We start from the raw sequence: 27057 nt of genomic DNA on the forward strand, positions 1-27057 counted from the left end.
CTGGCAAGGCATAGCAGGCATGGCAAGCTGAGTTCTCAAGTTACATCAGGTGGCTGAAATTGCAGAGAATCTCCACCCTTTTATGCAAATAGAATGGCACCACAGGCTGATACAAGCCCACTATGGAGCAGCAATCCGGAATGACAATTGGCCCTCCCTTTCTCACCCAGTCTGAGCAGTTAAAACTGCAGACTCCCTTCTGCCTGGGCAGAGAACATTGCTGCATAGCATGGGCAGTGAGGAGGAGACAGCTCAGTTGCTGTACATGGAGTCCCTGGTTTGGGCCCTGGAGCAGCCCCTTTGCAGAGCCACTCTTGGCAAGCTCCCTGTGCATAATGGCTGTAGGTGGGGGGAAGGTGTCTGGAGTACCACGGCAGCAGAGATGGTTGAGAAAAGGATCAGGGGAGAAGGAGACACACCCCATTCAGAATGAAGGGCGGCACTTAGAGGTGAGTGAGGTTAAATGGTGGTGTGGGGCCTACGTCCCAGAATGGATGAAGTTATGGCGGTGTTTTTGGGAAAGAAGCTGGAGGCATTTTTGCTGGAAGTTTTGTAGCAGAGGTCATCCTCCTGAGAAAGTCCTTTTGAGGAAGAGAGACAGTTATGGTTCTTTCTCCTTGTTTTTTCTTTTAGGATATTGATTTAATTGATATCCTGTGGAGACAGGATAGTGACCTTGGTGCTGGGTGTGAGATTTTTTACTACAGCCACCACAAGAAGGAAAACAATGTGGATAAAGAACCAAATAATGGGGAGGGATGTGGGGATGGATGGAGGAACAGAGGGGGCAGCATCACTGACAAAACTGTGGTAGTGGATGGCGAGCCAGGAGAGAGTGTCCCTGCACAGGTAAAAACACCCCTTGTGGGGAAAATTCTTTCCTACCATTCTGAGATTGTTCTTCATAACTGCCCAGTAGAGGAGATTGGAACCTCTAGTTCAGACCCTTTTCTGAAAAGTAGACTGTCTCCCATATTTTTCTTTTGGCTACTATTTTTATGTTTTCTTGATACGTAGAATTATTTATATGTTTTTATGTGCTTACATATTAAGCTAAACTGAGTTTTTGGAATAGGCTACGAAGATAATAGAAAGATGGCACCTCATTACTTAGGCCTCAGTGGCTTTGAGAATAGAGGCTACATGGGGTTTGTTTCCCAGGTTCTTGTGATCTGTATAGCCAGTCTGCTGTCAAACTCAGTCTGTCCAATATCTTCCGGTTATAATTCACATGCAGGGCAAGGAGCAGCCCTCAGGAGGGTAGAATAGGCTCTGGGCCATTGATACTTAAGGGCCCAGCAGCACTGTTCTTTGGAAAGCAGGTACTCAGAACAGTTTTCCATTGCACTGTTTGTAGGCTGCATCCAGTATTACACCAAGAAGTAAATGGAAGTTATAACTAAATTGTAACACAAGTTTCTCTACAATTTCTTTGCTGCTGCTTCTTTTTTTGTGGGATAGGTTATGAGAGAGATGAGATCAGAGTGAATGAACTGCAAGTACTTGAGCATGAAGTACAAACTGGACAGGGCACTTGAAATTCTTCCTATTATATAAACTAAATAATTACCATTTGAGAATAATTAATTTTCAAATGTTCCTTTTGATCAAATATATCTGACTTTGAACACATGATACTATTTTAGACTCAGGGTTGGAACACCTTAAGCTACAGGTTTGCACATGGTCCCACTTTTTTCCCCTGTCATCCAGAGTACCTTCTGACTATAATTGCAGATAATTGCTCTGTAAATGAGATGGGTGGTCTCCAAATTTGATAAATGACAAAAATGATTTTATAGTTCACTGACATTTTAAGACAGAAGACCTAAAAACTGAAGTGTAAACTCTAAAAGAGACATAACAAAGTTAAACCTCATTTACCACCACCCCCACAATTCCCCCAAAACAAAAGCTGCAGAAAATCCTTTTTTTTGGGGGGGGGGGGAGTGTATTCATTTGGTATCATCACTCTACCCATTGTAGCCCCTGATACCAAAAAACATGTTAAAGGGCAGATCTTAGCTACCAAAACATGGGCCACCCTATTCCTATTTTAGGTTATGTGTGTTATATTAAGGTGGGTCATATAGCAATCTTTCTGAGATCAGGAAAAAAGAACAAGTAGGGCACAGGAAAAAGAACATAAGTATTGAATATTAGAAAACCACAGGAATATCTTCATGGTCTGGCCCAGTGGCAGTAAAACAATTGTTTTTCCTTCTAGGTGCCTGGGGTTGAGGATCAGACAGCCTTGTCTTTGGAGGAGTGCCTTAGACTGCTAGAGGCCACATTTCCCTTTGGGGAAAATTCCGAGGTATATGTTTTCACACTTTGGAAATAGAGATGATCAGTTTAGTTCCCTACTGCACTGCTATGCCTTCCAGATATATTAAACTGTAACTCCAGTAATTTTCAGTCAGCAGTAATGGTAATTGGAATTGTGGTAGCTGGGGTCTGACACATCTGGAGGGCATCAGGTTGGAGAAAGCAAGCTTGGTGTTCACTCTATTTGCCAGTTCCACTGACAATTTCAGTCTAGCAATAGCCAGTTTGGTCTAGTGGTTAAGGCACCAGGCTAGAAAGCTGGAGACTGTGAGTTCAAGTCCCACAGTAGCCATGAAGGCCAGCTGGGTGACTTTGGGCCAGTCACTCACTCTCAGCCCAACTCACCCCACAGATATGTTGTTGTGGGGAAAATAAGAGGAGAAATGTGTGTTGGATATGTTATTAGTCTCCATTTCATGTCCTTGCAACAACCTTGTGAAATGGACAACTGTGCTATGCTTTGAGAAGGGAATGCCCTGAATTACCTAGGGATTTACTCACCCACAAAGCCCAGTGCCAGTATTGCATGTCTCGCAAATTGAATCCCCCTCCCTCTTTGCTCTTATCCTAGTTTAGATTCAGGGAAATTAATAGAATACAGAGTGAATCTTACTTATTCCCACTCTTTCATGAGGTTCTCTAGGAGCCTCTTAGCTAATCATTACCTTTTATTCCAACCTATTCACAAGATTTCTGTGCAGGAATATAATGTGCAGTATTTTTGTTATCTATTCATGTATTTATAATGTGTGAAATACATTTAAGTAAATAATAAACCTTGGGAAAGAGGATGGACTGCCACAGCATGTGGCAAAAGCTTAAGAACCTCTAAAGTTCATACACTGAAAGAAAAAATATTTATTACTGTTTTCATGCCACCTAGACACCATTAATTTGCCCTGATATGTTTTGTTTTAGTTTCCAGCTGCAGATGTTCCCAGCCTAACTGACTCTCAGCCAAATGAGAGTGGCCCTTCTGTCATTTCAGATGGGCTCCTGTCTCCCCTTCTGACAGAGGCAGAGTTGCCCTTTGATCTGGAGCAACAGTGGCAGGACCTCATGTCTATCATGGAAACACAGGTGAGGAAAGACAGGTTTCTCCAGATCTTGCTTTTTCCAGGACCAGTACCTATAGGACAATCTCCTATGCTTGCTGGATTTAGTATTCCTCTTTGTCCTGCTTTCATCAGTTTCATACAACTCATAGTTATAGTCCTAGAAGTCTCTTCAGTGGAAGAAAGTTGGGTATTCCCATACACATAGTTCCAGCCTTCAGTTTGGCTCAGAGACTTCAATCATTGATATTGCATGTTGTTTTGCAAGGCTTCAAATGTAAAACAGGACATTTTATTTTCTTTGAAGTATCTAACAGAATAACAGAGTTGGAAGGGACCTTAGAGGTCTTCTAGCCCAACCCCCTGCTCAAGCAGAAAACCTATACCATTTCACACAAATGGTTGTCCAATTTCTTCTTAAAAATCTCCAGTGTTGGAGCACCCACAACTTCTGGAGGCAAGTTATTCCACTGATTAATTGTTCTGTCAGGAAATTTCTCCTTAGTTCTAGGTTGCTTCTCTCCTTGATTAGTTTCCATCTATTGCTTCTTGTCCTGCCTTCAGGTGTTTTGGAGAATAGGATGACCCCCTCTTCTTTGTGACAGTATCTGTAATGTAGAGCAGTCTCTTTACTCCTGCTAGGACATTTTCCCCTGTAACATTTGGTAGTAGTATAGAATGGAAAATTCATTACAAAGGGACAAATGCAAAAAATCTGTAGAGTTGGAACTTCCCTAAAACCATCTTGTTGAATGTACTCCTCAAAATCAGAAAGATGTGTGGCACCAAATGATTACCAGCAAGATAGTAAATCAGAGAACACCTAAACCACTTGCTAGAGGGGAAATCAAAACAATCCTCAGGATTCTAATCGGTGCAACCAGGGGACAATTGTTTTCATATGCACAACTGTGCAACATGTCTCTACCCCTCCCTGTCATAGTGTTTCCCTTATATAACAGGTAATTACCCACCTCCTGCTTTTTTATTTTGCCAACAGCTTGGTGGCCAGAGGGGAGAATTGGGTAGGATACTGCATTTTATGTAGAAAATAGTCTTGAGGGAAAACAATAGCTAGGTTTTCCTAGATGCTTTCCTGATGGTTAGAGGACAGTAACTGATAAGATTGTTATCTAAGAACAAGGTATTTAATTTCTTATTTGTTTACAGTGAACCCCATATCTGAATTTTTTGTCCATTTAAGTGGATGAGGAGACTACCATAAATGTTAATGTGTATGTTTCCAGGCCAATGTGCCCAGAATACAAGATACTAAGTTTGGGATGAAGGCAAGTATACTCCCCCTACTACCTTCTATGCCTCCTATCTGCTCTGGAGGATTGGAGGGTCCACTGGATCAGATTTTATGTGAGTTAAGTCTTGTAAAAACAGAAGGGGTAAATGTGATCCTCCAATAGTATCCATTCTGATAGTAGAAGTATAATTCATTTTTACTCTTTTCCTTAGACTCTTATTTTTTAAGTTGGTTGAATTGGGCAATACTGAGAACTGCAGAATCTAAAGTCTCTCTTTCCTTTGCAGAGCATGGAGGTAAACAGCACAACTCTATACAACAGCTCAAGTGGAAATCTTCTGACAGCCAACTACAGCCTTCCTCCATCCACCCCTATTAACCAGAATGTCAGCCTGCATCAGGCATCACTGGTTAGCTGCACACAAGACTTCCCTTCCCCGTTCAACTCTGAAAGTGAAAGTCCCTCAGTGGCTGGTGGCTCAGCTTTGTTGCGGCTGGTTCCTAATAACTCCACTGGCTTCAACACATTTGGCTCTAACAACCTAAGTGGAATCTTTTTTCCTCCCCAGTTAAACTGCACTGTAAATGAAACATCTGGGTCTGAACTCCCAGATCCTCTTGGAGAGCTCCTGGATGAAGCCATGCTAGATGAGATTAGTTTAATGGATTTGGCTATTGAAGAAGGCTTCAACCCAGTGCAGGCATCCCGCTTGGAAGAGGAATTTGATTCAGACTCTGGGCTCTCCCTGGATTCAAGTCACAGTCCTGCTTCTCTCAGCAGCTCAGAAGCATCATCCTCTTCCTCCTTTTCTGAGGAAGGAGCTGTAGGCTACAGTTCTGATACTGAAAATGTGGACTTTGAAGATGCAGAAGGAGCTGTTGGGTATCAGCCAGAATATAGTAAGTTCTGTCAGATGAGCTACCAGAATCCTCCTCAGTTGCAGTACCTGCCTTATCTTGAGCATGTGGGTCACAATCACACATACAACATGGCCCCTAGGACCTTAGACACTGATGAGTCCCAGCCAGCTAGTGTGGGAAAGAAGAGTTCCAAAGAGAAGCAAGCAGATTTTATAGATGAGCAGATGAGCAGAGATGAATATAGAGCCCGATCCATGAAGATTCCTTTTCCCAATGAAAAGATCATCAGTTTGCCAGTAGAGGAATTCAATGAACTCCTGTCCAAGTATCAGTTGAGTGAAGCACAGCTGAGTCTAATCCGTGACATTCGCAGAAGGGGTAAGAATAAGATGGCAGCCCAGAATTGTCGTAAGAGAAAGCTGGACACTATACTCAATCTGGAGCGGGATGTAGATGATTTGCAGAGAGACAAATCAAAGCTACTCAGGGAGAAGGTGGAATTTCTCAGGTCCATCGGCCAGATGAAGCAAAAAATGCAGGCCCTCTACCAGGAGGTATTTGGGTATCTGCATGATGAGAATAGCCGGCCCTATTCCCCAAACCAGTATATTCTACAGCATGCCAGTGATGGCAGTGTTATTCTAATATCACGTTCCTTGGCTGACCAGCAGGGGTGGTGTCAAGAGAGGAAACAGAAAGACAGGAGGAAGTGAAAGATGATGAATATCATTTGGAAAGCATAAAACTTGCTGAATCTGCAAACTGAAGAAGGGCTGAGCCCAGAAGAATTTGGAGGAACATTCATGCCTTCTTATCTAATATACCTTCTCAAACCATGCTAGCTTCCAGTCAATGTATAGGAGCAGACTGCTGGGCAGGGGGGCTACAAGTCTTGAGTGGTGGAATGGCAAAACATGTTGGGAAAGACCTGTGCTTCCAGAAGCCTCAAACCAATTGAACATTATGAGAGAGTGAATTACCTGGCATAATGTGTGTGTGGGAGGGGGGAAATCTCAGCAGAGGGTAGAAAATATGAATTGTTTAAATGTCTTTTTTTTTTTTTTTGTAAAGGAAGAAATGTGAAATTGATAGATTGAGGAGACCTAAGAGTATTTTTTTTCTTTGACTTTCCAACTCTTGGGTATTTCAGGTACCTGGTTGGATTTTTTAACTAGTTTGACGCAGCTCAAAACCATACCTAAATCTGAATACTTAGCCATGATCTCTTTGTAGATCTGTATGTACGTTAACTACAGAGGGAGCACAGAAAATTGATTGTACTTAGGAGAGAAGAGAAACATTTTCCCACAAGCTGAAAGTGTTTTCCATTCAAGGAATTTATATGTACTGTCATTTTGAATGTCAACATTTATCATAAATGTTTGGCAGGGTAGGAGTGGAAAGGGTTAATAGAATTACTATCCTAATGTATCTTCCCCTCAATTGAAAACTTTGTTGAAGATGTCCCTTGCCCACAGTGGGGAGCCTGCATTAATTCTGGGCCACTATCAAGATGCATTACAACATGATGCTGCATGGTAAAATTGCATACCACAAAGCTGTAGTCATCAATTTAGTATCCCATTGACTGGCTTAGAGAGACTGCTTTGGGTGAATTATAGGGCCAAAGGCATAAATCTAGAGTCAGCAAGGCATCTGACTATCACCATTTGGTCTATAGCACAGCTGGTTTTGCTTGTTAAGCGGGCATGCTTGTGTTGAGAGCCATCTACAGCAAGTCTCTTTTTGAATGGGCAGTTTGATTTTAATTTATTATGGTCTGTGTTCCTGTGTTGCTTCCCCTCCCCTGTAGGGCTATAGAATGAATTTAGAGTATGCATGTAGGAAAGAAGGGTGGTACTTCCCCTTAAGATCAAAGCTACTGAAGGTTCTTTCTGCCATAAATACTCAAATGTGTTAACTGATTCAACAGCTGGCTTCCCTTCTGTCCTTGGATGTCATTCCAACTTCCCCCTTCCCCCCCATTGAAAGAAAATAAGGTGAAAGGTAAGGGTAGTGCCTTGAACACAGCTAGCCTCAAGCTCTGAGGCCATCTCTGAAGCTGTTATCTTGCAGTGTGTACAGCTGGGAGTATTTTCTGACTTGACTGTAGAGCTAAAATGCCTTTGGGTATTTCCCAGCCACTCAGTCCTGTGTATGTGATGATGTGGGAGGGCATAACACTGAAATGGGTATCCTCTGGAGGATTGTAGAGATATTATGCATTAATTGGTATAAAGCAGGGCTGTCAAACTCCTGGCCTACTGGCCAGATGCGTCATGCGCTGGCCATGCCCATGCCCAGTTTAGCGAAGGGGAAAGTCCCGATATATCACATGATGCTGCTGTGACGTGAGTTTGACACCTCTGGTATAAAGCAATGTTTACAAACAGTAGTTATTTTTTGCCTTGACTTTTTCCAGGAAAAACATGAGAGTGGATAAGAAGTAAATTTATAGTGTCTTCATTTCTCCTGCTTTTGGAATGAACAGCACAAAACCTGAAGCACAAAATGTATTGGAGCTGTAACTAGTTGTTGGATGTGTAGGATGGAGCCCTGTTGTGTGTATATGTTAACTTATTTCTGAGGTTTTATTTTGAATGGTTTCTATGATCTATTGAAAAAGTGAGAGAATGTGAGCACAGGACAAAAATAAAATGGCTTATTCACTATTTGAAAATTGGTTTTGTCTTCTTTACCCAGGACTAAACCCACTATATGTTTATAACATTGCTCTGATTACTCTTCTGGAACTTTGCTACTTTAAAAGACATTGTCACAATGAATACACAAATGGCTATTAGCTGTGATAATAGTATATATAGTGTACTCTTTAAAAAAAGAAAGCTAATGTTGACCCTGGAATATTGCACCCAAGGATATGCTGCATATGCTGCAATTTCTTCTCCAATTTTTAACACTCTGTAGATGTTCTAGATCCCAACTGCCATTTTTGCTCCCTTTTAAAAATACAAAGTTAAAAGCCAGGAACGGAGATCTTTATCATCTGTGGGCTATTTTTACAATAAATTTTACTTTATAAACAAAGGAATTCTGAAACTGGGTTGTTCCTCCCACTTGTACCATGGGCAGGATTGAACAATTTGTGATAGTTCTTTTAACTATCCAAGATGGAACATCTTTCAATTCTTGACTAACTCAGATTTTTCAGAGTACCATATTTTCACTTTAAACTGATTTTTTGCAAACAGAATTTACATTAAAGGTGGAAAGAATTTTGAAGCGATTTATCTTGGTCTGATTTTTTTACATCTCAAAAGCCTGGCATTTTAACAGGGGCGTGTAGTTTTTCTATATCCACTGTAAGTAGCATATTAAATACTTGTAACAGGTTATTCCTAGTTTACTCCAGAGAAAGTACCACAAGAAGCTAGTAATTAAAATAAACCCAGAAGGGCAGTTACAACAAACTCACATTAGTTGATATGAGTAATATAGCAGCTCTTTAAATAACCGGAAGCAAGAAGAAAAGGATGAGAAATGTGTGGCATGACTTAAGAAGTTTTGGGCCTCTCTTCTACACAGTGCCATTTACAGCAGACTAAACAGGGTACTTTGTCACCCATTATCTTAATAGCAGCACCTATAGGATACAATTGTCTTAAGTGTTGTACCATACTGTACAGCAGGGGTGTCAAACTGGTGGCCCGCAGGCCAGATGCATCACGTGAAGGCCACACCCACCCTGGCTCCGCAAAGGCAAAAAATGCGGTGATATATCATGTGATGCCATGTGACGTGATCAAGTTTGACACCCGTGCTGTACAGTGTCATGAACAAATTTAAAACAATGTATTCTCTAAACCCTAGATTCACTTCTCATTATGTAATACTTGCAAGGGAGACAACTTGCCTAGAGGGAGAGGAAAAAGAAAGGTCAGGATTATAAATCTAAAATTTTATTAAGACAAAAGGACAGTTCAGTATGAAGTTAAAATCCAAACACTTAAGTTTTAGACATTTTCACAGAAGCCTAACACATGCTTTATTTTAAAAAAGATTTGTACAATACAGTTCTACATACATGCTGCCCTGTGAAGAAGTTGGTGGCTTACTCGGGCATATTCAGAGGTAACATTATGACCTTTGTAAAAACAGAAGTCTAATACATTAAAAATAAAATCAGTGGAGGGCCAAGACAAAGTAATCATTAATGCCCAGGTCTGACAAAATTGTTTACAGACTATTCTGCAACTTATTTGTGCTGTAGGAAAGTAGATTTCATTCCTTTCCTCCCCCCACCCCTCACAATTCTCAAGTTCAAATACATACAGGAAAGTAAAGTAATCCTAGTTCTGTGGGAAGGGGAAGTTAAAAGGACACAGAAAAGAAAGGCTATTTTAGGACAAGGTGTTAAATTTTCCTCTTCCCTAATTTTAAATGTGTGGCAATAATTCTTGTATTAGCTGCATTCATGATTACAGTCTCAGCTGTTAATGCTAACACTTAATCAAAATGCTGGAGCAAATGTGTCTTAAGAGTAACCTATTTTAATTGCAGTAAGGCAGGTTTTTTAAAAAAAGAATTATGACTCTGGTTATAGAATACTGTGAACCAGTCTTTGTTTCAAGTCAGTTGGCACATACCCTCCCTTCCCACCTCAACAATACACAAATAATAGCAAAAAAGGAATCAAATCTATACACGCATGCTAAACTATAAAAATGCTGTTAATACTATTTGGGAGAAAGGTTGCAAATTTCAGGTAATCTTTACAGAACAAGCACCTGCACTTGCTGTTTCTGTTGGTGGCCTTCATTCTGCCAATCAAGGTGACAGATTATGAATATGCACATGCACACTCAAGCAGAGATCTTGTCCTGTTTCTACAGAGGGCATCCTCCTCAGCCAAGTCTCTCTTCACTTCTCCCTCATGTTCAAACCCACAGTCTGTTCTTTTAATACAAAAGTCAGCCAAAGGAGGGATGAGGACAGAAGGGCAAGCAACTTAATTCTTGTCATCCTTCTTATCATCATCCTCCGAGGGATAAGAGTGCCATGTGAGCCTTTCCTCATAAAATGAGATGACCACCTGTGGACACTTGATGTTAGCTTCCTTGGCAGGAACCAGATCAGCTTCATCAGAGTTTTTCCTATATAATCAAGAGAAAAAAATGTTAGTGTTTATCTCACTGGGAGCGATAAAGATCTATTGGTATTAAAAACTCTTTTCAAAATACAGATGATCAAAGATTGTGCCATGTCACCTGAATTACACTTGTGATAATTTCATAGAATTTATTGTTTAAAGTTGTAAGGTATATCAAAGTCAATGTTTTCTGGTAGCAGGTACAACCATTTCATTTTTTCTCTAATTTAAAAGATAACTTGCTGGATCTTCTATTTCCTAATTGTGGAGATGGATGAGCATCCCACTAAACTGCAAAGATACCATGGTATAGTTGCCAACCACTGATGGACAATACATTTGCACCTCTAACTGTCCTTTTAGACCACAGAAATAGACTGTGACCCTCCACGGATTGTAAAAGTAGCGGTCCAAATAGCCCATTCAATGTCAGGCACAAGCAACTAGATCCACATGTGAAAAGTTCAAGTTGACTATTGTATTCTACTTATACAGGTGAAACTCGAAAAATTAGAATATCGTGCAAAAGTTTATTTATTTCAGTAATGCAACTTAAAAGGTGAAACTAATATATGAGATAGACTCATTACATGCAAAGTGAGATAGTTCAAGCCTTGATTTGTCATAATTTTGATGATTATGGCTTACAGCTCATGAAAACCCCAAATTCACAATCTCAGAAAATTAGAATATTACATGAAATCAATAAAACAAGGATTGTACATAGAACAATATCGGACCTCTGAAAAGTATAAGCATGCATATGTACTCAGTACTTGGTTTGGGCCCCTTTTGCATCAATTACTGCCTCAATGCGGCGTGGCATGGATGCTATCAGACTGTGGCACTGCTGAGGTGTTATGGAAGACCAGGATGCTTCAATAGCGGCCTTCAGCTCTTCTGCATTGTTCGGTCTCATGTCTCTCATCTTTCTCCTGGCAATGCCCCATAAATTCTCTATGGGGTTCAGGTCAGGCGAGTTTGCTGGCCAATCAAGCACAGTAATCCCATGGTCATTGAACCAGGTTTTGGTACTTTTGGCAGTGTGGGCAGGTGCCAAGTCCTGCTGGAAAATGAAGTCAGCATCCCCATAAAGCTCGTCTGCGGAAGGAAGCATGAAGTGCTCCAAAATCTCCTGATAGACAGCTGCATTGACCCTGGACTTAATGAAGCACAGTGGACCAACACCAGCAGATGACATGGCTCCCCAAATCAACACAGACTGTGGAAACTTCACACTGGACTTCAAGCATCTTGCAGTGTGTGCCTCTCCATTCTTCCTCCAGACTCTGGGTCCTTGGTTTCCAAATGAGATGCAAAAGTTGCTCTCATCAGAAAAGATGACTTTTTTTCTTTAGCCCAGGTAAGACGCTTCTGACGTTGTTTGTTGTTCAGGAGCGGCTTGACAAGAGGAATACGACATTTGAAGCCCATGTCCAGGATCCGTCTGTGTGTGGTGGTTCTTGATGCACTGACTCCAGCCTCAGTCCACTCCTTGTGAAAGTCCCCAACACTTTTGAATGGCCTTTTCCTGGCAATCCTCTCCATCCCTGCTGCTTGTGCACCTTTTTCTCCCACACTTTTCCCTTCCACATAACTTTCTTTTTTTTTTTTTTTTTTATTGAAAAAGTTTTCAAATACAAATTTTTCCCCTTTTTTCCTTCCCCCCCTCCTCCCTAACCCCCCCTCGCCACCCATCCCCCCCCGTGACTTCTTCACACCAAAAACCTAATTCATAACAGATTACATAATATTTTACCATCGCCTTACTCTCTCCTCTATATACTGACCCTTACTTACTAAAAATATTATTAATATTGTTACTTTCCCCTTTTACCATACATTTCAAAAAAAAAAAAAGCAATCTGCTATAACATTGTATGATAACTTCTAGTTTAGCATAATATTATTATAACTCCCAATTTAGCAATAATCTACCCTTTTTGTCCTCCCCAAAACTTATATCTATGTATTGTTACAACATTTCAAAGCAACCTTCCACTTTAAGACTGTATAATAAATCCTACTTTAACATTTATTAACATTTCAAAGCAGCCTTCCACATAAGTCCTAATTTAACATTTATTCAACTCTGTCCATTTCCTCCACTACCCTAAATATATCACTTAAACATCCCTTTTCTTAAGCTAATCCATCAGTAGACTAACATATTTCCACCCACTTTCCTACAAAATTACCATACACAACAATTCTTAATATCTTCAATCCACTGCCCACTCTGCTAATATATATATATATATACATATATTCCGTTATTTAAAAAAAAAAGACAATAACTTTAAATTTATAATCCATATAATATCTTCTTTGATGTCTTTCCACTAGATTGTTGAGTCCCCCATCCATAATTGGGTAACGTAGCATCCTGGTGCAACAGTTTGTTCAAAGTCTTCAGTCTTCATCTGCCCCCATCAGTAATGAGTATCCTCATATATATATAAAAATAAAAACAACCACCCGAGTGACATTATAATTGTATTCCATATAGTTGTAATTGTGGCTTTCATCAGGATTATTAATTCCCATCATCGTAATGGGTAACAACCAGATCTTCTGCATGCCCCAACGTAACTCTCTTGCCTTGTAGCTCAGAATGATTATAATATATTTATCAGTACAAGAAAAGAAATCCAAAATAGATAATTCAAATCCAACAGATTAAGGCTCTTTTCACATCCCAAATTTACGGCATTGCAGAGGTCTGTCACTGTCCTCAGGATGATATTAACCAATACTTCGCCTCCACTATCTTTTCACATATTCATTCATTTTTTTAAAATCACTGGCTTCACCGTTGCTTAGTTTAGAAATTTCTGTTTTTATGAGACCTATTTCTTTTTTTCTTTTCTTTTTGTGGGTTTAATTTCCATCCTGTTTTCCTTTCTACAAGTTGTATATCAACTGATCGGTTTTCATTCTGCTTTATAAACTGATCTTGTTGGATCATCACGTTGAAATCAGATGCCGCTTCTCTCATATTTGTAGATAATCCAGCTGGAGTATCAAGAGAATCCAAAGACAGTTTGTCTACCGCAACCTCTGTAATTCGATGTTTTCCCTTTATTTCCAACTCCTTCTGCTTATCCTGTATTGTGCCTATAGATGTTAAGTTCATTTTCAAAATTTTTTGATCTTCCGCTTTTTCAACAGTATCTAATTGGTATCTTTCTCCTTGATATCTCAATATTATGCCAGCTGGGGCATTCCACCTAAATGGAATATTTCTGTATTTTAACTCAGTCACCAGAAAACCAAATTTCTTCCTTTCCATTAACATCTTGGGGGGAAGCTCTTTGTAGATCCATATCTTTCTTCCATACAATTGCAAAGTAGAATTGAAGGAATTTTGCACAATTTTATTCCTAATTTCCTTATCTGTAAAATAAATCACCACATCTCTAGGCAATTGCCTTTGCTTTGCAATCCAGGAGTTTATTCTGTACACTCTATCAATCCTACAAAACACTTCCTCAGGTTGAACCTTTAAAATCCCAGCCAGAATTTCAGAAGATATTTTCCTTAAATCATCTCTGTTATTTTCCTGTAAACCTCTGAGTCTGATCGCATATTCTGTAAAATTATAATGCACCATTAAGACCTCTCTTTCAATCCGTTGTTGTAAATTTTCTGCATTACAAGACTTTTGTTCAACCTCCATTTTAGATTTTTCTTCTGAGCTATTGTCTTGAGTGTTTGTCAAATCATTTTCAATTTTTTGTATTTTATTATCCAAATTGTCCTCAATTTCTTCCACTTTAGACTCTAATAAGTTAATATTTTCATCCAACTTAGTCATAAATCCTACAAGATCATTAGCCATTTTTATAATCTTTCGATTCAAAATATCAAACTTTAATTGCACTAATTCTTTAATTTCCTGCTTAAATTTTTCAAAGTTCTGATTCACAATCTCATCCCTTCTTACAATCTCCTCCAAAAGAAATTCAATTATATTAAAATCGGTTTTCTGAGACTGGAGCTTTAAAACTTGGTCACGTAATTTGTTAATGGGGGAATCCCCCCCCATTGCTTGTTTGTCCGACTTTAATGCCATGTTTCAACACGGACAAACTATTTTTTTTTTTTAAAAAAAAAAAAAGGAAAAGAGAGGCAGCAGAGAAAAAAAAAAAAAAACCTCTTTCCAACCAAGATCAATATCAAATCTCCAGGAAGAGAAAAAACACAAAAGTAGAGCTTTATTTTAAAGTGTAGCCAAAAATATTTATTCAGCTACTTTGTATCTCAATAAGAAACGGAAGGACTCTCCCTTTCAGCCCCTTCTCAAGCCTCGGCAGTCGCCCTTTTTAAAGATTCTTTTTTCCTTTTCCTTTTTCAATAATTGTTATAAAATAAGTGAGATACTTGCAATTCAGGGTCACAGGTCCAGCTCAAATCCCTTCAAATGTAACCAGGAGCATTTATTCTGCTATTTTGTAACTTAATAAGAAACGGAAGGACTTTCTCTTTTCAACTTCCCTGCTCCAGTTTCGGCAATCGCCATTTTAAAAGGTCTTTTTTACTTTGTTGAATATCCTTTGTAAAATAAGTATTAATACTTGCAATTTAGGGTCACAGATCCAAATCCAAATCTCATCATCTTTAGTTAATCTGTTAAATATCTTGAGAAGCTTGTCTTCGTAGCCTTGTTCTGCAAAAAGGCAGAAGTCTCCCAACGCCCGGAGCGGGCGGCGAGTGCTATAGGGAGCTTCCTCCGCCCGCCCCCAAGAGTAAAAAAAAAACCCCTGGGGGCTACGGAGAGCTCTACCTACACTCACCTGCTCTATCCCACATTTCCTCCTGGAAATGGGGTTTTTCGAGCCGCCTTTGCGCTGTACAGGCGGCTCTTTACAGGTGAAGGGGCTGGCGGTCCCAAGAGACCGTCTGGTGGCTACGAAGAGCAAACCGGAAGCCTACATAACTTTCTATTAATGTGCTTTGATACAGCACTTTGGGAACATCCAACTTCTTTTGCAATTACCTTTTGAGGCTTTCCCTCCTTATGGAGGGTGTCAATGATGGTTTTCTGCACAACTGTCAGATCAGCAGTCTTTCCCATGATTGTGATTCCTACTGAACCAGACTGAGAGACCATTTAAAGGCTCAGGAACCCTTTGCAGGTGTTATGGCTTAATTAGCTGATTAGAGTGGGACACTTTGAGCCTAGAATATGGAACCTTTTGACAATATTCTAATTTTCTGAGATTGTGAATTTGAGGTTTTCATGAGCTGTAAGCCATAATCATCAAAAGTATGACAAATCAAGGCTTGAACTATCTTGCTTTGCATGTAATGAGTCTATCTCATATATTAGTTTCACCTTTTAAGTTGCATTACTGAAATAAATGAACTTTTGCACGATATTCTAATTTTTCGAGTTTCACCTGTAAATATGAGTATCTCCCCAGACTGCTTGCACTCCCTTGGAAACAAACAGATAAAGTTCCATGGAACTTAGAGGGGGGAGGTCAGTCCTAGGTCTCTTGCGGCTGTGCAATGACTCAAGGTTAACTCTGCGCTTGATCCCTCCTCTCTGCCTGACTGGTAGTTTCCTAACATCAACCCCCCCCCCCCCCCCCGCGCAATAACAGCCCCTCCCTCTTCCAAGTTGTCTTCATCTCTTGAGTTCTCACAGGAACTTGGGAGGGGTGGAAGCAATGCCAGTTCAAAGGAGTCCTCTGACCCCCGAGTCCAAAGAATCTCCCCAGCCAGGTGGTGCCTCCTGCAAAACTTTGCATCCTGGTAGAAATAAAAAATTTGCTAGACACACACACTTTGTCCCCTTCAGCAATTGGCATCCTGTCCTGTTAGCTTTGTCTAATTTAGGGGTGCCAAACTCGGCCCGTGGGGTGCTTAGGGCTGCCCTGGAAACAGCGAAGGACTGGCCATGTGCAGCCCTCCCAGGCTCGATTTTCGCTGGCTGAGAGTTGCAGGAGGCCATCGCAGCCGGAAACTGAGCTCGGGAGCCTTTTTTTGCTGGCAGAGCGATGTCGAGCTGGCCACACCCACCCTGGCCCCATGAGGTCAAATGCAACCCTGATGCAGCCCTCAATGAAATCGAGTTTGCTCCCTTAAGAGGGTTTGAGCAGCACGTTGCTCCTGTAGAAAATCTACCGTTCCTGAGAAGGAGCCTTCCTGCAATGCTGCCAGTAAAACCCTTGGATGCCTGCCATACAAGGCCTGGAACAGAGTCCTAGCAATGGATTTATGGATGGAATTATTGTAGGAAAATTCTGCAAGTGGTAGGAGTGAGGGCCAGTTAGCTTGGCTGTAAGTACAGTAAAATTGGAAAATACTGCTGCAACATCTGGTTAGTTTTCTCAGCCTCACCATTTGTAGCAGTGTGGTAGGCTCATGACAGGCTGATGTGGACCTTCAAAAGTTGGAAAAGCGCCCTCCAGAACCTGGAAGTAAATTGACTTCCATGATCACATATTAGCCTAGAAACCATTCCTTTACAGTGAAAGACATGGTCCAAAAACAGCTGTGCTATCCCACTCCCTGTGAGCAAGGCTTTACAACAGATGAAATGTGCCATCTTGTTGAAAAGATCTATCAACACCAATATGGAGGTATAGCCTTGGACCAGTGGTAAGTCAGGAATAAAGTCCACTGATACCATGTGCCAGGGCTGGGGAGGTTTTCCAAGGACTGCAACAGCACTGCCGGATTTTGATGCCAGGGTTTGTCCTCCTGCATATGTGGCAAGACACTACATATCAATTGATGTCTGTTGCCATCCTAGGCCAAAAGTCTCTTAATGTGTATTGTCTTGAAGACACCTACAGTGGATATAAAATGTCTACACACGCCTGTTAAAATGCCAGATTTTTGAGATGAAAAAAAAATCAGACCAAGATAAATCACTTCAGAATTCTTTCCACCTATAATATAACAAGCTATTCAATTGAAAAAGAAGCTGAAATCTTTTGGGGAGAAAAAAAAACAAAAATGTACAATAACATAGTTGCACAACTATACACACCCTTAAACTAATACTTTGTTGAAGCACCTTTTCATTTTATGACAGTATTCAGTCTTTTGGGGTAGGAGCCTATCAGCATGGCACAACTTGCCTTGGGAATCTTTGCCTACTCTTCCTTGCAAAAGCACTCCAAATCTGTCAGATTGCAACGGCATTCCTGGGCACAGCCCTCTTCAGCTCACCCCATGGATTTTCAGTTGGATTTAGGTCCGGGCTCTGCCTGGGCCAGGGGTGAAATCCGACCGGTTCACACGAACCGGTAGCAGACATTTGGCCTGGGTCACCAAACCGGTAGCGACTGCTGGCTGACCACCACCCCCCCGAACCAATCACCCGGTCACCGCTCGCTCGCCCCGCCCAGTCTCTGCTCTGCAGCTTGCCTGCCTGAAGCACTGCGCCCCAACTGAGCGGCACTGATCTGCCTGCCAGGTAAGCTTGCGAGTTGCGGCCTAGCTAGCTGCCCCTGCCCCCCACCATCCCAGCCTGCATCCCCTAATCCCTTCCCCACAGCCCTGCCATGCTTCCCTGCCTTCCCGGCGTCCCCATGGCCACCTTGTGAAGGCAGGCAAGAGGAAGGCCGCATGGAAGGCAGGCAAGCATGTCGGGGCTGCCCGGCTGCGGGGAAGGGAGCTAGCAGCCTACTCCCTTCCCCGCAGCCCTGCCATGCTTGCTTGCCTTCCATGTAGCCTTCCCGGCGGTCCCCCATGCCTGCTTGCCTTCCAAGGTCGGCATCCAGCCCAGCCTGGCCAGTGGGTGGGTGGGCGGCCCTTGGTGGAGACGCAGCCACTGCGCTGGGGCTGAGAGGGGCGGTGGCGGCGCTCTGGGAGCACCGCCGTACCACCGCCGTTCTCTTTCTTCCTTCTCCCGCCAGAAAACGAAAGCGAATGGCGGCAGTGGTGCTTTGGGAGGGCAGGTGGATGTCCCGGGGCTGCTGCACATGTGCACCTCATTTACAACTCCGGGACATCTGCCTGCCCTCCCAGAGCACCACTGCCACCGCCCCTCTCAGCCCCAGAGTAGCGGCTGCGTCTCCACCAAGGGCCGCCCGCTGTCAGCCTTACCAACGTGCTGGCTCCATTGGGATGATGGGCATGCTGAATACACCAGCAGAGGATCTAGAAGGTAAGGCTGACGCTGGTGGCGGTGGGGGGGGATGGACACCCACTGTGCTTGGCTGAGGAGCCGCCTCGGGGGGACATGGCGAGGCTTGCTTGCCTTTTGGGCCTGGCGCGCTCGGCTTCCGGGGCGACTGCCGCCCGCTTGCCTTCTGGGTCAGGTCCCACTGCCCGCATCCAGCCCATGACAGGGGACGTGCTGCTTCCGGGCCAGGCCGCTCGCCCTCCCGGAGAAAGAAAGAAAGAAAGAAAGAAAGAAAGAAAGAAAGAAAGAAAGAAAGAAAGAAAGAAAGAAAGAAAGAAAGAAAGAGAGGGAGAGAGAGAGAAAGGAAAGAGACAAGAAAGAAAGAAAAAGAAAGAAAAGAAAGAAAGAAAGAAAGAAAGAAAGAAAGAAAGAAAGAAAAGAAAGAGAAAGAAAGAAGAAGAGAGAGAGAGACAAGAAAGGAAGGAAGGAAGGGAGAGAGAGAGACAGAGAGAAAGAAGAGGAAGGAAGCATCACAAACCCCAGCACTAGATGTGGCTTCAGAAGACACTTTGAAACAGCACAGCAATCTAGGGCTAAAAGGGATCTCGGAGGTCATCTAGTCCAACACCCTGCTGCAGCAGGAAACATTACATTGTCTGGATTATTTTGGTGCCTCTAACAGAGAGGAAAATTGCCAGAAAGGAGAAGGAGTTTACTAGGACAAGGCTGCTATGCAGAGGAAGGCAGAGATAGTCCTTGATTTATGACCACAATTGAGCCCAACATTTTGGTTGCTAAGCAAGAGCGTTGTTAAGTGAGTTTCACCACATTTTACTCAATCCATGACATCTCCTGGCTCTAACAGTGAGTGACGTCAAGTTGGCCACGCCCACCCGGTCACATGACCTCCAAGCCATATCCACCAAGCCACGCCCACAGAACTGGTAGGGAAAATTTTTGGATTTCACCACTGGCCTGGGCCATTCCAAACAAAGTTCAACCTTGGTCTCATTAGACCATAACACATTTTCACACATGCTTTTGTCAGACTTGATGTAGGTTTTTGCAAAATGTACTGTATTTTTTGGTGTATAAGACACACTTTCACCCCAAAAAAGTGGGTGGAAGTGTCTGTGGGTCTTATACAGCGAATGTTGCTGAAGCCCCGCCCACCCGCCAGCCCCCACCTCCCAGCAATTTATTTCCTTGCAGCAAACAGCCTGGTCAGATTCAGCACAGCCTGATTTAGCATAAGCAGCTGATTGGCGGTTAGATCAGCCTCCCGGAATAGCGCCTATCAGCTGTTCCATCATCGCCGCCCATCACTGCTGCCGCCTATTGCCTCCTCTGCGCACCCCATTTTCGGCCTCCACGTGCCCCGTTTTCAGCCTCCGCGTTCCCCATTTTCGGCCTCCACGCGCCCTGTTTTTGGCCTCCGCGTTCCCCATTTTCGGCCTCCACGTGTCCCATTTTTGGCCCATTCCAGGTGGTGGGGATAGGCAGTGGCAATCCCTGCCGCCTGGAATGGGCCAAAAACAGGACACGCCGAGGCCGAAAACGGGGTGCGCAGAGGCCAAAGACAGGACGTGCGGAGGCCGAAAATGGGGTGCACGGAGGAAGCAATAGCCGGCAGCAGTGATGGGCGGCGATGATGGAACAGCTGATAGGCGCTATTCCGGGAGGCTGATCTAACCGCCAATCAGCTGCTTATGCTAAATCAGGCTGTGCTGAATCTGACCAGGCTGTTTGCTGCAAGGAAATAAATTGCTGGGAGGTGGGGGCTGGCGGGTGGGCGGGGCTTCAGCAACATTCGCTGTATAACAGGTTGCCAAGCACCTGGACCGTGATCACATGAGGGCAGTGCAATGCTTTATGATGGCCGGAAGTGCTTTACCCTTTCTGAGTCGATCATAATTTTGAACAGTTGTTAAATGATTGATCATAACTCAAGGACTACCTATAATTTAGCAAAACTGGAAGTTGCAAGTTTGTAATTGCACGTATAACATTTCATTCCAGAGAAAGAAGTTGAACTTTCTTCTTCACAACATCACATTTATCTGGCTGTTCTGGGGTTGCCAAGATGTGAATCTTCCAGAACAGGAAATGTTTCATAATGCACTCATTGAATGTTCCACTGATTTATACTTAACCCTACCACAGGATAAGAAAGGTGGCTGAACTCTAAATTGAGAAATCACTTTTCAGAATTTATAGACAATTCTGTTTTTCAAAATGAATTTATACACTATCCTTTCTTTAATGGAAAATCTAAAGCCAGATCAGAGTACAGTCCAGACAGTTAAAGCAGACAAAAATATTGTACCATCAAGAGACTTTATCCACCTCAAGTTTTAATCCTAAACAAGCAAACTAATTCAGGACACCATATATAGGCAGACAAGTTCGACTGTCAACAAACTCAACAGCTTATATTCTGCCACAGGCAAACAAGATTAAAACAAAAATAGCCAACTGTTAACTGAATACTGTATGAATCCTATACTAAGGAATTATATCCCCCATATTCTGACACAGACATTAAGCCATAGCATTTCCTCAACATTTATACAAGCAAATGTCATACTTCAGTTTGAAAAAGTGCAATGAGAATTTCAAAAATTAAAGGACAAATTTACCATTTCATTAGGAACATGAGCTCCCCACTGGAATCTGTGGCACCAATAATCCGTTCTGGCTCAAACCCTCTTGCAAACCCTCGAGGCTTTTCAGCCTAAAGAAAGAAAAAGAAATGTTAATAAGTGCTGCAGGGGTCCCCAACCTCCAGTCTGTGGACTGGCACCGGGCCGCAGCATGACAGAAACCGGGTTGCGCAAACAAGTGAAGCCCCATCTGTGGGATGCAGGAAGCATGTGAAACCACACCCCCTCCAGTCCATGGAAAAACTTCTCTCCACGCAACCAGTCCCTGGGGCCCAAAAGGTTGTGGGCCACTGATTTAGAGGATAGCACAAAAAGATCAAGCACTGAATATGGACTGATCAGAAAACACAAAATATTACTGCCAGAAAATGGTTTCTGCAATACTCTAGAAAGGAGGGAATCCTAAATCAAGAACAATATGGTATATATACTCTTAAAGTATGGAATTTATGTTCTTCAAAACTGTATGATTTCATGAACCCTAATATCTCATGTAATTTACCTGAAGGATAGATCTTCAACAAAATTAAAGAAATTTTAGCTGTTGTTTTGGTGAACTGATGTCCTCCTTAATGGCAGCTACCAGAGATCTTGTATTCCTTGAAATTCTAGACTTCCGGTTGGCTTCGCTGACGCTCCTCCGTGGGCGCCCGATCCCTGGTACCATAAAAGCCCCAGAACAGCCGAAAAACAGCTGTCTGGGACTTGGAAACCCTCTCCCCGGGCAAAGGGGAGAGAGAAGAGCCGACAGGCGGAGGTAGAGCCCCCCAAGCGCCCTAGGAGAAATCTGGGGGTGCGAAGGGCGAGGGCTCCCTAGAAGTCTGTCAATCTGCTCCGGACCTGGGAAGACTGCTATTTAGCGGAGCTAGAAGCTGCGACCATCTCTGCTGATAACAAGTGAGGGGATTCTTAACATCTTCAATTGCTGCAGGCAGAACAAGCCAGGAGAAGTCAGACTGCAAGTATTTACACTTAACTCCACTGTTTATAGCCTCCTTCGGAAGTAACAAGTTAGCAATTTGCAACAAAATGGCGATTGAAGCTTGAAAGGGAAGGGCGGAGAAAGTGAAAGTTACAGAAAATTTCGTTTCGCTGGTAGCCTCTTGCCTGGAAAGAACTGTTGTGTTGAGAGAAGGAGGATTTTAAACATTAATTTATGATTGGGAAAATTCTTTTGACTTTGATGAACTTTTCTTTTTGGCTTCTGATTAAAATATAACGATCAATTTAAACTGAAAATGGCCTCAAAATCTGTAAAGACTGTACCTATTAAAGGAACTGAGAGCGCTGGAAGCTCCCCAGCTCATACTCCTAGATTGCAAGCCTCTGCCCCTCCAACAGACCCACAGACTTTAACATTTGAGATGATACAAGAAGCCCTACAAGCCACACAAAACAAAATTGCTACTGTGATTAATGAAAAAATTAATGAAACTAATGAAAAAATACAGGCTGTTTCAGATGAGATTTTAATTCGGAATCGGCAAATCAGAGAAGATATATTATTGGCATTTAAATGTTTGGCAGGTGATATTGAAATGGTGGATGATAAAGTTGAAGAAATTAAGCAATCTATGGAAATTTTGGATAATAAATTGGGAGAGACTCACAGCAGACTTGAGAAAGCTGAAGTTGATGTAACGATGTTACAATATAGAGAAATTGAATTTGCTTTAAGATTCAGAGGGGTGAAGGAGAATAAACAAGAGAATTTGAAAGAAATGATGTCAGAGGCATTGGCACAGTTGCTGGGGGAGACGAAAACTGAGCTGGGCTGGCAGATCGACAAGGCATATCGCGTTAACTCTTGGGTGGCCAGACAGAAACTCTTACCAAGAGACATTGTAATATATTTTACTACAAGGAGAGTACGCAATGAAATTTTACAGGCTACTTTTAAAAACAAGCTCCAGGTTGAAGGCCAAGAGGTGATGACAATGAAAGAAATCCCCCCCAAGATGTTGAGAGCTAGAAGAGAGTATGCTTTTCTGGTGGATGAGTTGAAAAAACGCCAATTACAGTACAGATGGGAGGTGCCAGCCGGTTTAGCGGTGGCGTATTCTGGAGAGAGATATCGGCTTAATACAATATGGAAAGCAAGAGATTTTATTGCCTAGAAATTCTAGGCAATAAGATAATAATGGGCTAGAGATAAATATTAATGGGATGAAAATTCTACATTATATTGCCATTAAAGTTTCATGGCTATAAATTGGGAGTTTACTTCCAAGGATGAATAGAAAAAAAAATGACTTAAAAACAGAAAAAACAGAAAATGAATAGATAGTATATAAAAACTGAAATAAAAATGCTGAATACCTAAAAGAATGTTAGACTAGAGCAGTAAACCTGAGAGAAAGAATAAATTTCTTCAAAACCACAGGCAGCAGAACACATCTAAGGTATTTATGCACCTCAAAGATCCTTAAGTATAAACTAAAATTACGCCCCTCTGTGTCATGGCTCCATTGGATCCCGGTTCGGAGGAGTTTGAACCAGGACTGTCCAACGGGGATAGCACATCTCCCTTGGAATGTTTGGAGAGGTCGGGGCCGAGGATGATGCTGTCCCAGGCCCCTCAGGCATTGGGGGAGGTGGTCGACTAGACAGAGAGCTGCCTGCCCTCACAGACACAGGGGAGGATCGGCTGCAGACAGGCAGTGCTGTTGAGAGGCAGCAGATCCCATGATGAGGAACAGCTGCCTCCCCCACTCGATCCGAGGGCACAGAGAGTAGAGTGGGGGCAAGTTCAAAGGAGGTCTGTGAGGCTGCTCAGGAGAAGGTTGCCCCACCCCTCCTCACAAGGAACACCTGGCATGGGTTGACTTAAGCAGAAGTCAGGGGAGATTGTCTTTGTCGGGAACGATTGTTTGCTTTTGCATACACTCCCCCGGCTTTGGAAAAACTTAGCTTTGCCTTGTGGACTTGTTTTGCCCAGCAGACTTGCCTTGCCCTGTGGACCTTGACTCTGGACCTTGCCCTGTGAGCTTCCACTTCCTCTTTGGACTTCCTCTCTGCCTTTGCAAATTGGTTTTGTTGTTTACTGGCTTTTGTTTGTGGAACTGAGGATGGCTGCCTTCAGGGAAGTGTGGGGCAGGGCCTTAACGGCTGTTGTAGGGCCATTCATTGTGGAATTTAACAGAGCAATAAAGGACTCAATGGAAGCCTGCCTCTGCCTAAGCGACCTGGGTCATCACACACTGTTTAAAATTTCTGTCAACCGTTTTTTTTCTCTTTAATTATAAGATATAAGCAACCTTGAGTGAATCATGTATTGAAGGAAACTGCCTTACCTCTTCTCTTTTTTTCTTTGGTCTGCTTTCTTCCCCCCTATCCTCAGAGTCGGAGTCAGCCTTGCGCTTGCTTCCCTCCGACTTTTCACTTTCATGTGCTGTTTTCTGGGATTGCAGGAACTCTGCAATTAGGTCAGGGCAATCGAGATTCTCCTCTGGCTCCCATGTATTATCTTCACTGCAACACATACAAAATACCAGAGTTTGTAACTATCATTTTCATATTTCTACCATATATTATCAGAAAAAGATGCTTGACTGATGGGGCCTGGAAATTCTTGGCATAAATTAAGAGCAATTTTCTATAAATGGAAAAGTATTGATTACATCTATAGGTTTTGCACCAAAAGGCTTTTATTTGAAATCAGGAATAAATGCTGACACTTTTATGAGTGCATAACAAAATTTTTTCCTATATAAGTTACAAGACCTGAAAATATTGCTGGATCTGAACTGAAGTGGAAGCAATGTTGCATGATATACAGTGGATATAGTAAGTCTAAATACACCTGTTAAACAGCCAGGATTTTTGCATGTAAAAAAAATGAGACCAACATAAATCACTTCAGAATTTTTCCTACTTTTAATATGACATATAAGCTATACAATTCAATTGAAAAACAAACTGACATCTTTTAGGGAGAAAAATTACAACAAAAGATGTACAATAACATGGTTGCATAAGTACAGATATGGCTGTGTTCAGAATTAACCAACCACATTCAAACCGATGTTAAATAGTAGACAGTATACATCTGCATTCAATTAAACTGACTCTGATCAAGCCCATCATCTGAGCCCAGTTACATTTTGCAAAAACCTACATCAAGTCTGACAAAAGCATGTGGCACACCTTGAAAAGTGCACAAATATGAACCAAACAGCCTCCCAGAATACCGCCTATCAGCTGTTCCAGGCTGCAGGGATCGCCACCGCCCGTCGCCGCCCATCAGTGCTGCCGCCCATCGCCTCCTCTGCGCACCCCATTTTCGGCCTCTGCGTGTCCTGTTTTTGGCCTGTTCCAGGTGGCAGGAATTGCTGCCGCCTATCCCCGCCATCTGGAACAGGCCAAAAATGGGACACGCGGAGGCCAAAAACTGGGCGTGCGGAGGCGGTGATAGGCAGCAGCAGCAGCAATGGGCGGTGGTGATCCCTGCAGCCTGGAAAAGCTGATAGGCAGTATTCCGGGAGGCCGATCTAACCGCCAATCAGCTGCTTGTGCTAAATCAGGCTGTGCTGAAACTGACCAGGCTGTTTGCTGCAAGGAGGTAAATTGCTGGGAGGCAGAGGCCTAAGGGTGGGGGCTGGCAGGTAGGCGGGGCTTCAGCAACATTCGCTGTATAAGACGCACAAACATTTCCACCTACTTCTTTGGGGGGGAAAAGTGTGTCTTATACACTGAAAAATACGGTACATTTTGCAAAAACTGACATGAAGTCTGACAAAAGCATGTGTGAAAATGTGTTATGGTCTAATGAGACCAAGGTTGATCTTTTTAGCCATAATTCCAAAGTATGTTTGGTGCAAAAACAACATTGTGCATCACCACAAGCACACCATACCCAGAGTGAAGCATGGTGGTGGCAGCATTATGCTTTGGAGCTGGTTTTCTTCAGCTGGAACTGGGGCTTTAGTCAAGGTGGAATTAGGAAGAGATCCAAATCAGTCACTTTTGGAACCAAACCTTCAGGTGTCTGCTAAAATGATGAAGATGAATTTCACCTTTCAACACAATAATGACCCAAAGCATACCTCCAAATCAACAAAAGAATGGCTTCACCAGAAGATCATCAAAGTTTTGGAATGGCCCTGGCTGAGCCCAGACCTAAATCTAATTGAAAATCCATGGGGTGAGCTGAAGAGGGCTGTGCCCAGGAATGCCCTTGCAATCTGACAGATTTGGAGTGCTTTTGCAAGGAAGAGTAGGCAAAGATTCCCAAGGCAAGTTGTGCCATGCTGATAGGCTCCTACCCCAAAAGACTGAATACTGTCATAAAATGAAAAGGTGCTTCAACAAAGTATTAGTTTAAGGGTGTGTATAGTTGTGCAACTATGTTATTGTACATTTTTGTTTTTTTTTTCTCCCCAAAAGATTTCAGCTTCTTTTTCAATTGAATAGCTTGTTATATTATAGGTGGAAAGAATTCTGAAGTGATTTATCTTGGTCTGATTTTTTTTTCATCTCAAAAATCTGGCATTTTAACAAGGGTGTGTAGACTTTCTATATCCCCTATACACAGTTATCTAGTGACAAGCAGAATCAAATTACCAAGATTTCAGTGATCTTATCTTGTTCTGAATCTTGGTTTTATCAAGTGGGAATATATATATTTGAAGATTGTTTGAAAGAAAAAAAATGGAATAACAAACATTAATAACTAATGCAGAACAGTTTTTTTATTTTCCTCA

The 27057-nt window shown here is 42.4% G+C and overlaps 2 protein-coding genes across 3 annotated transcripts in view; one reads left to right on the forward strand and one right to left on the reverse strand.

Annotated features, from left to right (window-relative positions):
* The first annotated feature begins 335 nt into the window (after positions 1–335).
* NFE2L1 (NFE2 like bZIP transcription factor 1) lies at positions 336–8146 on the forward strand. Its single transcript, XM_070944685.1, has 5 exons — positions 336–449; positions 634–849; positions 2228–2317; positions 3247–3408; positions 4926–8146. The coding sequence occupies exons 1-5, from the start codon at positions 336–338 to the stop codon at positions 6210–6212; spliced, it is 1869 nt and encodes a 622-aa protein (XP_070800786.1). The 3' UTR covers positions 6213–8146.
* Positions 8147–9403: 1257 nt separating this feature from the next.
* Positions 9404–27057, reverse strand: part of CBX1 (chromobox 1) — a 95296-nt gene continuing 77642 nt past the window's right edge. For both annotated transcript variants that reach the window (XM_070944480.1, XM_070944481.1), the window contains exons 3-5: positions 24649–24826; positions 21332–21426; positions 9404–10613 (exon numbers count right to left, since the gene is read on the reverse strand). In XM_070944480.1, coding sequence (XP_070800581.1) covers positions 10469–10613; positions 21332–21426; positions 24649–24826 — 418 coding nt within the window. In that variant the 3' untranslated portion in view covers positions 9404–10468. The remainder of the gene's footprint in view (positions 10614–21331; positions 21427–24648; positions 24827–27057) is intronic.

This window comes from Pituophis catenifer, unplaced genomic scaffold (assembly GCF_029215685.1).
Source record: "Pituophis catenifer annectens isolate HBS135680 unplaced genomic scaffold, rPitCat1.0.hap2 SCAF_5, whole genome shotgun sequence".
Classification (NCBI taxonomy): Eukaryota; Metazoa; Chordata; class Lepidosauria; order Squamata; family Colubridae; genus Pituophis; species Pituophis catenifer.

What these genes read in the sequence shown, in the direction of transcription:
- NFE2L1 (XM_070944685.1), top strand. Translation starts at nt 336, where the DNA reads ATGGCTGTAGGTGGGGGGAAGGTGTCTGGAGTACCACGGCAGCAGAGA. An exon ending in GAGAGAGTGTCCCTGCACAG is followed by an intron (nt 850 to 2,227) that starts GTAAAAACACCC and finishes TTTTCCTTCTAG; the next exon opens with GTGCCTGGGGTTGAGGATCA. An exon ending in TGTCTATCATGGAAACACAG is followed by an intron (nt 3,409 to 4,925) that starts GTGAGGAAAGAC and finishes TTTCCTTTGCAG; the next exon opens with AGCATGGAGGTAAACAGCAC.